The sequence below is a fragment of the Agelaius phoeniceus genome, chromosome 6 (assembly GCF_051311805.1).
Source record: "Agelaius phoeniceus isolate bAgePho1 chromosome 6, bAgePho1.hap1, whole genome shotgun sequence".
Lineage (NCBI taxonomy): Eukaryota > Metazoa > Chordata > Aves > Passeriformes > Icteridae > Agelaius > Agelaius phoeniceus.
Window position 1 is genome coordinate 9,643,787 of NC_135270.1, and position 14,552 is coordinate 9,658,338.

General features: G+C 41.5%; 1 protein-coding gene across 1 annotated transcript; it reads left to right on the forward strand.

Annotated features, from left to right (window-relative positions):
- Positions 1-821: 821 nt before the first annotated feature.
- Positions 822-14,552, forward strand: CAT (catalase). Its single transcript, XM_054634668.2, has 13 exons — positions 822-1,103; positions 4,702-4,873; positions 5,748-5,858; positions 7,208-7,338; positions 7,937-8,041; positions 8,378-8,503; positions 8,914-9,105; positions 9,844-9,996; positions 10,112-10,250; positions 11,249-11,379; positions 11,689-11,796; positions 12,341-12,427; positions 12,854-14,552. Exons 1-13 carry the CDS (start codon positions 1,038-1,040, stop codon positions 12,917-12,919), a joined length of 1,587 nt encoding a protein of 528 aa, XP_054490643.1. The 5' UTR covers positions 822-1,037; the 3' UTR covers positions 12,920-14,552.

Consider the following 14,552-nt stretch of genomic DNA (forward strand, 5'->3'; position numbering starts at 1 on the left):
ACTGTTCTTTGTATCTATTAAGACAAAGAATGTAGATATAATCTTTCAGATAAGGAGTTTAAGACAGATTATTTGCATTGTTCAAAGGTTTTACCTCAGAAATAGGAAAAATTACCAGCTTTTTATCATTCTTATCATCCTTAGTAGGTGCATGGGCCCCAAGCCAGGGATATTCTGCAGTATTATCAAAACTACTTGTGTCATATTTAATCACAATTTTTAAGTACAACCACATAATCCAGAACTGGGTAGGTTTTTAAGGTTAAAAATTCCAGTCACCTAAGAAATGCTCTTTTGTTGAGTGCATATGACCAAAGTGAACCACCTCTACTCCATTTCAGGCACCAATATAAGAATAAGCCCGTATATAGTTCTACACTGATGTAATTTATATAGTTGCATATTTTATATAGTTATATACCGGTCGCTTTGATTTTGCAATTTACAAATATTTTTTTCGCTGCTAAAGCAAACCCTCCCTCAGAAATTCCCTAAGTGCAGCTTTCACGGCGGCGAACCTATAACATTTTCTATCACTGCACAACGCGTCCACCACCAGGAGTTTTAGAAATCTGCGGCATCTCAACAATGGGATTACAGCCGAAAATCCCTTTCGCAGGGATTTTGGTAAATTTCGCAGGGGTATTGTTAAATTTCCTTTCAATTTCAAAGGAACCCGACAGCGCCGCCAGCCTCTCCCTCACAGAGTGAGGAGGGGGCAGGACCGCCCCGCCCATGATTGACGTGCCTTTAGACCAATCAGACCTCGCGGTGGCGGCTGGCCGCAGTGCTATTGGCCAAGGAGGTAGCGGGGGCGGGCGCAGGCGGGAGCGGGGCTGTATTGGCAGTGCCTCCCGCTACCCGTGGCTGCTGCGGGCGGGACGCCGTTGCGGCGCAGGGTCCCCGCGGGGTGACAGCGTGACCGGGCCACGGCCTGAGTTCCCCGCTGCTGCTGCCGCCTCGCCGGGAGCGAACACAGCCCCGCCGCTCCTCTCCGCGCTGCCCTTGCTGCCTCGGGGGTCGCCGGAGACCGCAAAATGGCCGACGGGCGGGACGACGCCGCGAACCAGCTGAAGCAATGGAAGAACCAGCGGGGCTCGCAGGTACCCGCCGGGCACCGCCGCTCCCCGGTACCCCCGTGCCTCGCATCCCGCGGGAGCCGCGGCGCCGGAGGGCGCAGAGCCCAGCGGGATGCGGCGCTCCGAGCGCCCGGGCGTCCCCGGGGCGGCGGCGGAGGGGGAGGCGCCCTCGCCCCGTCCCGGCCTCGCCACCACGGCTTGGAGCTGTGCCCGGGAGCAGCGAGGCACGGAGGGATGGAGGCTGCCAGCTGGCCCCGAGCGACACGGGTGGGCAGCGCTGCCTGGCCCCGGCCGCTCCTTCCCGGCAGCGCCGGGGCTGCGCTGTGCCTCAGCCGCGGGCCAGCGGGCAGGGATGGGGGCGATGTTTTTCTGTCTTAAATCCGAAGTTTGCGTTTAAGTTTGCTGTCACGGCGGTAGAGCCCCGTGAAAATGCGACTAGGGAATAATAGAAAGGATAAAGTACGTTCAACAGTGTGTGCAGGGCCAGGAGTTGGACTCGGTGATCCTTGTGGTTCCCTTCCGGCTCAGCGTATTCTGCGTGACCAGACCGAAGGGAAATTTTAGGAAGAAATTCTTCCCTGTGGGATTGGTGAGACCCTGGCACAGGTTTCCCGAGAAACTGTGCCTGCCCCATCCCTGGAAGTGATCAAGGCCAGGTTGGACGGGGCTTGGAGCAACTTGGGATAGTGGGAGGTGTCCCTGTGTCCCTGTCCGTGGCAGAGGGTGCAGTTCAATGACCTTGAAGATCCCTTCCAACCAAACCAAACCATTCTCTGGCCCTATGAAGCGGACTGGGACAGGTGGCTGACTGAAATCATAAGGGCATGTAATCAACAGCATGCCACTCAGTCATCTGAAGATATAGAATAGACTCCAGATATCTAGGTTAAGGTGTAAATGTTGCAAGAGTTCACTTCCCTTCTTCGTCATGTCGCTGTGACAGTTTCCACGTGTCGTTTCTGACAGAAATGTGTATTTGCTACTAAATACACTTTGTGCTGGTTTTAAGTGGCAATCTTGCAAGATGCAAGTGGATGTTTCAGTTCCCATTGGAGCTGTTAAGTCGTCTTAATTTTATTTTTCCCCTTGCTTCTCAAAGGTACAGAAGTTTGCTTCTCAAACTACCTGATGACTTGTGACTCCATCATATCCTAGCATGTGTCATAGTAGTTCCTTTTTTATCCATGAGTAATTATTTTTGTAGGGATGTCGGCTTTTCTGTAGCAAAGCAGCGTTTGAAAAGAGGCCAAGGTTAATTTGGAGATTGGGAGGCAACCCAAAGCCTGTGTTGCATAAGGAGTCATGAGACTTTAAGATAGAAAGTAGGGAGGACTTATTAGAATTTTAAAGTGAGTTGTATGAGGTGCAAAGTATCAGTAATGCCTGGAAGTGTGTACTTTGATGTGTGCTGTTTGCCACAGCAGCGACTAAAATTCTCCTGGCTTTCTTTCCCTTATTTTTGTCATGGCAGGATAGTGTAATGAAATACAGATCTGAAAGTTCTTACCCATCAAGGTTTGGGCTGTGTGCAGCTCCCAACCAGATGAAAACACAGGCATCAAACAAACTCGGGTCCAAAAGTAGTGTGAGAGTTCTTCTTTAAACTGTGGTGTGGGTTTTTTTCCTCTCTGGAACTTACTTTGTGTGCCCCTCATAACGTTATCCTGAAACTAAAGTGTCTATCTCCTTTCACTAAGTAAATGAATATTCTTTACTTCTTATGTGAATACTAGAAAGTCTGCCTACGCAAAGGAGACTGTACAGCCACAGAGCTGTTAATTTTTTTACAACCTTAATATCAACAAGTTGTGGTTTTAGCAACTACTTCTGGTGGCCTTAAATATTGGCGTTATAGAATAGTCTTGTCTAATAAATATGCAGTGGAAATATACTGAGAACAATTTCTGCTCTTGCATATTTCTCATAAGAAGCTATAGATAACCTTTTGATTTAGGCAGATGTTTGTTTGTTTGACTTGAAATACAAATTTGGCTTTATTTAACTTCCCTGTAACTTTCTGACATCATGTTTATGTTTGTAACCAGTTACTTATTGTCTCTTATAATGTTTGTGCAGATTTCAGTGTAGGTGAGGGTTCCAGGCATCCCAAAGGAATTGGATTTATGCTTAAAGCTTTATACTAATGAAGGGGTGAAGGTGCAATAAAGAACGTGGATATTTTGGGAATCCAAGCCAGCTGCAGTAGCACGTGCTGCACGTTAGTAGCTACACAGTGGAAATGCACTTATCCTGTCAAATGTCTTTTATGTGGTTATTCATGGACCTGAGTGAAACAAAGGTGTCTGGAACTCCCTGTGTTCTCTGCCTCATCCAGACCTCTGGGTGTGGATGTGAATAATTGTTCTTTCCTTGTCTTTCTGGGTTGCCTTTTGTGGGGAATAAAGTCTTCTATCAGATGGGAATTTTGTCTGTTTGCAGTAATTAACCCCCTTAAAGCAGAACTTAGGGTAAGAATTGGAACTTCATGCAGTCACTGTTAGACTAATGAATGCTTTTCTCATCAAGAGTTGCTTCTTCCTTCTCTCCACCATCCCTTTTCATTTATAGAACTTTAAAAGGGGGGAGAACTCGTCAGGAAGGGCTGAGGGAGTTTGTGCTGGTGAGGTTCAGGTGTGTGGATGCTTCTGGATAGTGAGGCCATATGGAATTATGTCATTTTAGTGCAAGCTGTGATGAATTTATTGTTAGCTGAAATCTGTGATTCTGTTTGAGCTCACCCTGTTGCAAATTTTGTCTTTATTTTCTTTACTTTTTCCTTTGTCCTTATTTGTTTTTGTGTTCTTCTAAGTCCTTTACAGGGGTCCCAACAATAAATGTACTCCAGAGAAAACTGAAAACTGTGACCAACAGGTGTCTGGAGCTGATGTGCCTTTCTCGCTACATTTTCCACAACACCCAGTAAAACAGGAATATTGCCTTAGAGGAGCATATAACCCCACATGTGATGCAGATAAAGTCTTTTCCACTAGAATCTTTTTATGAGAAAGTAGGAGTGCGCTCGGTTCTAGTGCAGGTGTTTCTTGAAGCTGTAGGACATTGCCTGGCAGTAGAGCTTCTTAGGGCTTGTGTTGATCTTAGTCCTTCCATGGTGCAGGAGTCTGAAATGATGATTCCTCAGGTGTTTCTACTTCTGTTGTTTTCCATAACTCTTCCAGACCAACACTCATTAAGGAAACCCCATTTTAGTCTGGCTGTAGCTCTTTGCTTATATCTCTACCCCTGTACTGACATTACCACCTTCTTCCTCTCCTTTCTCCCTTATTTTCCAGCAGCTGCTCATGTTTTAGTTTTTTTTTTCCATCCCATATTTTTCTTGAAGCGAGATCAGTAGTCTTGAGAAGAAACATTTCTGAACTAAAAAACGTTCCTGGATTTTACATGACTTCAACTCCCCTTCTTAAATTGTCCTAAAACTTAGCTTTAGGTAATTTAGGTAAACATCTGTATGTTCTGTGACTTCCCCCAGAATCTCAAGTCATTTTGCCACTTCTTGTTGATATGTTCTGTGACATGTAATGGTTGAAAAGTCATGCACATTGTGTGGCTCAGATCCAGAGGGTTTTTAATTCTGTAGTTGAAAGTGACTTTCTCTTGCTTCCAGAAACCAGATGTCCTGACCACAGGTGCTGGGAACCCCATTGGGGATAAGCTGAATATCCTGACAGTGGGGCCACGTGGACCTCTTCTTGTCCAAGATGTTGTTTTCACTGATGAGATGGCTCACTTTGACAGAGAGAGGATTCCTGAGAGAGTTGTGCATGCAAAAGGGGCAGGTGTGTTTAAAATCACATATTTTCTCTGTGTAGAATTAAAGAGCTTTTGAGTAAATGTGTAGATTGTGGTGCATAAATTACATTGTTGTTTATGATTTAGTGTTACTAGCTATAATAAATCTGTAGAAACAACAGTGGTAAGGCCTGGTTTAAAAGAACTCAAAACTTGAAGCACTGAAAAATTGTTTACAAAAATGAGAGAAAATGTGGTTATAGCCCTTCAATTTTTACTGTATCTGTTGTAGTCTCTGCTAATTCCGTCTGTTCCTCCCCATCTCTATTCCAGTTAATGTTGTTTGCATGTTACTTAGTAGGGAATTTGGCTTTGTCTTCTAATGTATGTCTGCCAAAGCAAGCTGATAATCTAATATTTAAACTAAAAAACCTTAAACCTTTAAAAAAATATTATTGATCCTAGTAAGGTAGAATTAGTACCTTGAGTTTTGTCATGTATTGCCCTAGAAAGAGCAAATATGGGGCTGTATTTAAAATGTGACTGTACATGGGAAAAGTTCTTCTGTGGGGGTGGAAAGGATTGTGTTGCTTCACCCAGCTTACAGATGCACCATAAATTCTGCAACTCGTAGAAGGATTAAAGAAATACCTGCCTTGTTCCCAGATGAATACACAGATCTTGGCAGAAGAGCATCTTCTGTGCTGCTGCTGGGAGCTGCTAACAGTCAGTTAAGGAGGAGAGAGAGAGCAAATAGCTTGTGTTAAATCAATTTCATTTTGTGAAAGCAAAATGGAGTGTTTAGAGCATTGTTTAAACTGGTGTACTTCCCTTGGACTTTAAGTTGTATGTTAACAACAGACAAGCTGGGAGTGGGAGGAAGGTACCTAGATCTGATATTTTGAACTTGCTGTTCTTCAGGAGCCTTTGGCTATTTTGAAGTCACTCATGATATCACCCAGTACTGTAAGGCAAAAGTGTTTGAGCACATTGGGAAAAGGACTCCGCTTGCCATCCGCTTCTCCACTGTTGGTAAGGCTCTAAATTCACTTTGTGTCTTCTGCATGTGTGCCCTGAGAGCACTGTTTGCCTTGTGGGGCACTTAAGGGTGTCTGCAATGCTTGCTTCATCTTCTCTGAAATTCACTTACATGGAAGACCTTAAGCAGCTTTTGCCCCTTTCTGTCAGAGCTCTCTGGAGACACTTTTCTGTCTGAAATGTGAGAGAGAGGGCAGCCCAAGCTGGTTTTTTTCTGACAGAAAACTTGCTTTGTTTCTGGTTGGATCACAATCAACACTAATAAGTTAAATACCTATGATCTCTTATGCTGCAGGAATGTATTGGGGATGGATGATAATCTAAATAATAAACTAAATACTGGGCAAATAAAAACAATCTTCCGTAAATGAACTCTGATTTCTTAAAGATTGGAATTCACAAACTAGCAAAATCTTAAATGCTATTAGTTGAAGCTGATTGTGATCAGTAGCTTGTCTGATAGAAAAATTATAATTCATGATGTGGATGTATTTAAAAGGAAAGAAATCCTAATGAGGATTCAGTTCTGGAAGTATTGGAGAGAAAAAAGTAGTCCAGCAAGGCTCAGGGAGCTGCTGGCTTTGGCCTACTGGCTGTTTCCAGTCTTAAATCCCTTAGGATTTAGAGTGTCCTGAGTGTTGTACAGGGTAAGGACACTGTGTTGAGTTTGAAATGTGGACTGCTGCTGGAGCAGGTTGTTGCATCCTTCCCTTCCCTTTGCCTGCCCTGTTTGGACACATTCCCTCCCTGCTCTTCTGGAATACACAAGGTTTTTAATGAGAGAATGAGCGTCCTACTGATTTCATCACAATTCAGCATTAGCTGTTCTGAGCACTTCTGGATCACTTCTGCTCAGGTGTTGTGCTAAGCACTTGTGCTCTGGTCTAAATTCCCATTGAAAATCCCATCCTGGGTGAAGCAGGAGGAATTAAAAGGATTACAGCTCTTCCATAGTGTTTTATTAGGCACGCTGGTTAGATTGCTACCTTTCAGATGAGAGCTTTCCCACTGGGATTTGGTGCACGGAAACAAATGTGGGTTTAGATGATTCAGCCTTAAAATCTGATGATGTCTCTCTTAGTGATAATGCAAATTCCACTCTTAATTGGCTCAAGTGGATATACTTGTTTTTTCCTTTTTTTAACTGTGGCCTGAATGTTTGGTTGGCTTTACACTTTGAAAACTCACAGTGCCTGAAGCATTGTTGAAAATATTCCTACAGTTCCTTGGTGTAGAAAAGACTGGAACAAACCTTGCTCTTTTAGGATTTTATAGCCTATTTTCAGCTCATATTTATATGCATTTCCTATCCTAACACTTCTGTATGTTCATGTTTCTTCAAGCTGGAGAATCTGGCTCAGCTGACACAGTTCGTGACCCCCGAGGCTTTGCCATGAAGTTCTACACGGAGGATGGGAATTGGGATCTTGTGGGAAACAACACTCCCATCTTCTTTATTCGGGATGCAATGTTGGTGAGTAAGCACAAAAGGTGAGGGTACTTTGTGAGAAAGCCCAAAAGTTCATTTATATCTTGTTTTGGCTTCACTCAGAAGGAAAAAATTGGTTGTTGGTCAGATTGAACATTTTTTACTTAGAAATATGTTCTTAAACAAAAGTAAATAAAGAACTAAAGCTTGATAACTTAAGTGTTTTCATACTTTTCACTTGAACTTTTCACTTCAAAACCTTCTTGCCAATTCTTTTTATTAAATCTGGGGTTTTTGGTCTTTTGGCATTAGTTTGACAGCAGCTAGCAGAGGGGTTTTCCTTGAGTGCAGGAGTTCTGCACAGATATTTCATAGTATCTCTGTATTCATTTATGAGTCACGTAAACACAAATATACAAATCTGAGCAGCTTTATCTCTCACATTATCAACCACAAAATGAAAGCATTCTTTATCTCTGTTTATTCTAATTATGAATGTTTGACATTAATTTTACTGACTGGTCTGTGAATTCATTTGTTTGGCAGGAAGGGTATGGCAGTAGAAGATTTTTTCTTTCAATGACCTTACAGCTTTGACTTTTTTTTCCCTCTCTTGTTCCTTTTCCCCTTCTGGACAAATTAGTTTCCATCCTTCATCCATAGCCAAAAGAGGAACCCTCAGACTCATCTGAAGGATCCAGACATGGTGTGGGACTTCTGGAGTCTTCGCCCTGAGTCTTTGCATCAAGTAAGCTTCTCCCGTGACTTTATTTTATATGATTAAGATAATCATGTTATGACAGCAGGTTCTTAACTCTCTCTTTTCCATGTTTAATTTAGAAGTCTATGTAGTCTTATTTATATTTTATTTAAATAGGATTTTAAATTATTCATACTTATCTATGCTTACAGGGGAGTCAGTTTTATTTCATTAACACCTAAAGTAGAAATTCCTCAAGGAGTTCCTGACAACATTAACATAACTCCCAGTGATGCAGATTAACACAATAAACAAACAGTCTGGAGTGAAGACTTTCTCCTTGATATGCTGAGCCCATTCATAGTGTTGGATCCTTCTCTTCAGGTGTCTTTCCTGTTCAGTGACCGTGGCATTCCTGATGGCTATCGCCACATGAATGGATATGGATCACACACCTTCAAACTGGTTAATGCTGATGGAGGAGCAGTTTACTGCAAATTCCATGCCAAGGTATTGATTTTTTTTTTTTTATTTGAAACTATACATCATGCTGGATAAAAACCATAAAGATCTGTGACTTTTCGAGTTTAATTCAGGCTCAAAGGTTTGTGGAGTCCTAGTTGAGTATCAGTTTCATACCTTTAACCAGTAGGAGAGGTATCTTTCTTCTTCTATTCTTTACTAGACTGTAAGAAACTCTTATTTGGGCATCTGTCTCTTGTTAATGGAGCACTATCAGTGAACTGATTTTTATCTGGAAGGCAGCTATGGAATGTACTATAAATCTAAACTCAAGTTACTGGGAGTTAGAACTTGGACAATCTCATTCTTGCATTATAAATCTTGTTAAAATCCATTCTTGATGAATCATCTCTGTAGTACTTTCTGCGTGCTGTAACTCGTGCTTTCATTGCTTTTAGACTGACCAGGGCATCAAAAACCTTTCTGTGGAAGAAGCAGGAAGATTGGCTTCTACTGATCCTGACTATGCCATACGGGACCTTTACAATGCCATTGCCAAGGGGAACTTTCCTTCATGGTCCTTCTACATTCAGGTTATGACCTTTGAAGAAGCAGAGAAGTTCCCATTTAATCCTTTTGATGTGACGAAGGTATGTCTGATAATCCTTGGAATATTCAGTTTCAGGTAGTTTTTAAGTGTATTCTTTATTGTAGAGCCACGATGAGCCAGGAATTCTGGAGATGAAGCTGTAGTTGTGTTATATCTGATGTTACTTTTCCTCAGGGAAATATGGATAGGGCTTGATTCCAGGCCTGTAGATCCCATGGCCCTTCAGAAGTGTGATCTCAGATCAGAGTCACACCCTGAGCCTTGCTGGTCTCGTTTTGTCCCATTTCCAATAGCTGCTCCTAGGAATGCCTCATTGAAAGATAATGACATAAACTAGCATTGCATAAACTCTTTTTTACCTCTAACACCGTTCTCCCCAAGTGGCTAAAGACCTTTGAACTTAAAAAGTGCAGCTCAGATGGCAAAGAAAAGGCCAGTTAAGCCAGTTAAACATTTTGAAGGAGCTGAAAACATTTGTGCCACCAGTTCCACCCACGCCCTGCTTCCCTAGGCAGCTTTTCAAGGGCCTGCGGGTATTTTGTTCAAGTACTCAAGTACTGAGATTATACTGGGATGATGAAATAAGTTGCATTAATAATCTGTGTTAATTGCAAAAGGCTTCTTAAAATAAGACATTCCTCAATGTTTGTTAAGAGAAAAGAAACTCAGTAATGTATTTTCCTAACCTAGACTGAAATCGGGTGAATTCTGCCTGGCAATTAAGCTGCATAATACTGTAATAATGTTGATTTTACTGGATGTGTGTTGTGTCTTACAGGTTTGGCCTCATCGTGACTACCCTCTCATCCCTGTGGGAAAGCTGGTCTTGAACAGGAATCCTGTCAACTACTTTGCAGAGGTGGAACAGATGGCTTATGACCCTAGCAACATGCCTCCTGGAATTGAGCCCAGCCCTGACAAAATGCTGCAGGTAAACGGGAGGTGTGACCTGAGGAGCATTGGTTACTTTGCTGCTCATGAAAGCTTTGAGTTGACATGCCCCAGTGTTTTACAAGTGTGGTTCATGTTTGTGCTCAATATTTTAGGGGCGCCTCTTCTCGTACCCTGACACCCACAGACACCGCCTGGGCCCCAACTATCTGCAGATCCCTGTCAACTGTCCCTTCAGAGCCAGGGTGGCCAACTACCAGAGGGATGGGCCAATGACTGTTTCTGACAACCAAGGTAGCCAGCTTTCAGTATAATGATGCTTAGGCATGGGCTGCAGCATTCTCTTCAATTCACAGGGGGCTTAATATCCATGTTTATTATCTTTACATACTTGTGTAGAATGTTTGTATATCTTCTCTGTTAATCCAATAAAGGAGACTTGGGATATTTGGATACGAGATGAGGAGTTTTTTTAAAAGTATAAAAAGCAAACAAAGCTTTATAAAAAGGCCTTTAACAGGAAAGCAGTTTGTGGGAGAGTACCCACAGTTAAGTTTTAGAGACTGACTTGGCTCAGTCCACTTCACTAAACTGCTTTGCTTTCAGATTTCTGAGAGATTGTGAAAGACAAAAGTGAAAATGCCAAGAGTCGAGCTGTCACTTCCCTTCTACTGAGCAGCTTCTGTTCTGTCAGGGTTTGCCCAATAGTGGCTGTTTTCCACCTGAGAGTAAACAAGGATGTACTTAAGCTGTGGCTCATGCCAAAATATGTGTTCCTCTGGGCTATGAATTCAGACACTCGCTGAGGGAGGAGAGGGAAATATTTGAAAAACAGGAACTTGAGGACAGCTGCTCTTGTCCCAGAATAGATAATGAGTTTATTTTTATGCAGTTCTCTTAGTTCACTAGGTGTTTAAAATACACCCCCTACACAGGGAAGCATTGTAGTACTTCAGATATGTGAATGATTGTGTTTTTATGCTGCCTTAAACTTGAACAATGACTGTCTATTATAATTGAGAAATATTGTTGTGAGAGTGGCCAGGTTTTCTTATTTTTGAATCAAATCAATATTCTCTGAAGAAAGCTGTGGAAATTCTCTTTGTAGTAGGTGCTGTTAAGTACTGGCTTGAAGGTCTGGACAGAAAAATGCTGACAGCTGTTTTTAATAAAACTAATAGTAACTGAGTAATTGATTTAGATTCCTCCAAGCAAATAACATCCTCTGTCTTCTGACTTACTTGAAAGTGCTGCCATCTGATTGATTTGGTTTGGGGATTATTTTTTTCCAGGTGGTGCTCCAAATTATTATCCAAACAGCTTCACCGGTCCTGAGGATCAGCCCCAGTTCAAGGAGAGCCGCATGTTTGCTTCAGGGGACGTGCAGCGCTTCAACAGTGCCAATGAGGACAACGTGACCCAGGTGGGGCTGTGGGAAGGCTTTGTGCTGCTTGGTACACAATGAGGAGTGTGTAGGGTGTGGGTTAGTGTGAGTTCTCACAGAATCTGAGATTCAGATTTCGGGCATTGTTAGGTAGAGGCTCTGACTTGTTTTCTTGCCGTTATTGTCTGGAGAAGGAGTTGTTGGCATATTTGCCAAAGAAAAACCCTGACAGATTGGATGCCTTTTAAATGTTTTGAGTATTTTAAGTGTTGCTTGACTAGGAAGTGAAAGCTATTTTTATTCACTTTTGGGACTATCAAAATAAACCTTTATTTCCTTTATGGGCAGGTGCGAGAATTTTACCTCAAAGTGCTGAACGAGGAAGAGCGCCAGAGGCTGTGTAAGAACATTGCACATCATCTGAAGGATGCCCAGCTCTTCATTCAGAAACGAGCTGTAAGTGCCCTCTTTGGGGTTTATTCCAGGTTTTCTACCAGCCTAGTAACATTGTCATAATGGCTTCTGGAAAGGAAGATTAGGAATTCTCTGAAAAGGCTGGATTTTTTCTTACTCAGGAATTCTCATACCTAAATATTTGCCTATTTACACAATATAGCATCAATATATAACATGTTAAAGTAACTTTTTCCTGGGGGGAAGAATGGGACAGGTGTTGAACATATGTTTAGCTTGCTGTTTTAAAAATCAGATGACTGCCAGAGTAAGGTTTTGCTCTAAACAAGGAGAAGGCAATGAGGGCCGAGGAGGGATTGGATCCTTATCCTTCCCAGGGCAACTTTGTTTAAATTGGGAATGAGCTCTGTGTTGCACAATAGAAATCGTGTTTGAAGATGTTCATATCTTGTTTATAACTGATCAGAATTAAACTTCTCTTCCTTATCATACCTACTGCTTGTAGCCCAGGAAGTGTGGTAAAGAACCCTCTTGAAATGGAGGAAAAAAATTCTTATTGCCTTTTCTGCTTTGTCTTCCTGTGCAGGTGAAAAACTTCACTGATGTTCATCCTAGTTACGGAGCCTGTATCCAGGCTTTGCTGGACAAATACAATGCTGAGGGTGGGCAAAAGGTATAGTAATGATTTTTGTAGCTGCATTTTGACCTGCTGTGAGTTATTTTGGCTTCTCCTGGAAATCCAATGACATGAGAAATTAGTCTTGATCCCCATTTGAGCTAAAGGCCAGAAGTCAGTGCTTGTAGAATTGCAGAATAAGAAAACACCACTCTAATAACAATTAAATGTTGATTAACTGGTGATGTACAAAGACTTTGTTTCAGTTGAGGTTTGTAGGGTTTCTGGAAGGTAGCTGCACATGATATAAAATGTGTTCAGGTTGGTTACCCTCCCTTTGAGATAGTAAGGAAACATTGCCACAAGCCTTTCTTGGGCTCAGTGCTTGCTCCAAAGAAAACAACTCAGTTGATTCAGTTTTTTCCTGCAGTTCTTTACTTTAAATGGAACCTGCTCTGAGTTTTTCTGTTGCTTTATTTTCAGGATGTAATTAGAACATACGCACAGTCCAGAACTCGTATGTCTGTCAAGGAAAGATCCAACCTGTAAATCTGCAGAGCTGCTCTGAATTTTTCATCCTTACAGCTGTACAAGAACCTGTCCAATAATTTTAAGGAATGTAGCAGACTTGGGCCCAAGCACAGGAGTGTTTTACAGGTGTGATATAATGAGCTCTCAAGTGCTGTCTGTACTCAAAACCAGGTAACACAAGCTCCTATCCTAGTGCCTTTCAACACTAGTGCTTTACTGCTTGATAACAACTTAGGGGATTTTTAAACAACTCATGGATAAGAAATTGTCTTCATGTCTAGGAGCAAACAAATTTAATCAAAGTACTGCTTCATTATTTTTGTTGTACAACTTTCTTGGCTGAATCACACAGTAGAATTTCTGTAAGGGCACTGTGATTGCCCTCATGGAGAAACTGCTTAAAAAGTTGATGCTATTCAGTATTTCTAATAAAATAATTATTACCTGTCTGTATTTATAAATACATCTCTTGAATTTCATTTTTGGCCTTCCAGAAGTAAAATGATACCCAGTAGCTTGAGTAAAATGTTGGTATGTCTCATTCCTTATGAGAGAGACAAAGCTAATTACAGAGTTTTATCTAAATACAGTTCAGTTTTATTCCCAATATATATTTTAAGATCATCTTTGCTTACTAATGCTGTGTTGGAATATAACTGACATAAGGGAGGTAGCAAAGGATATTTTCTTATTCCATGCACTGTTCAACCAAATTGATTACACCTTATAGCACTTTCAAGGGGTAGGAGAGTAAATTGTACTTTGTAAACTGTAAGAATTTAAATAGAAAATACTAACATGCCAAATAGTAATAAATAAACCTTCTAATGCATTAATATTGAAATTCAAGCTCAAGAAATTTCAAAACCATTCCCAGTGGTTGCTGAAATTCTTGTTGTACTGCAGTAATTTGCTGTTGCTATTTCTTGATCAAGCCAGGGCTAATTTTTAGGTTGATCCTTTCATTAAGGCAGCATGTTTGTATGAATGTCAATATCTAGTAAATATGTCTAAAACCTGATTTGAGGCATGCTGTAATGTTTGTAACAGCATTTGCAGTTTAGTTCAATTGTGCAAAGAATCTTGGGACCCCAGTTATGTGATAATTATTATCCAAGCTAAATGCAAAGCATTTCAGAGCCCAGCTACTGCTCTTAACTCAGGCAGATGTAAAAAATGCAAATCATAGCAGTTTGGGGGTGATTTGTCAATAATCACTGCATTTCTGGGTCTGCCTTGAGTTGTATTTTGACTAGGATTACTTCCTGATTTAAGTGTGAATTCCTAGGAATGGTGGCAGGTAAAGAAGAGTAGATACTAAATGCTGTTCTGTTAAATTTCAGAGAATGTTACTTGCTCTGTGATTAAATTATCTACCAACCTCTTGTGAAAAATCAACTGGGGTAGAGGTGCAGTAACATAATATGAACTGATGACCTACTGTATTCTAGGATTCCATTGGCTTTTTACCTGATCAGGCATGTGGGATTATCAGGCATGATGATTGGGTGGGAATATTTTGTGCTGGAGAGAATCCTGACAAGTTTTGGAAAAGAGTAAACAAGGCCTGATCTTCTAATTTTTGTTGTGTCTGCTAAGTGATTTATATGGTTGTCTTCTTTTATTTCTGAAATAAATGGAATGAAAAATC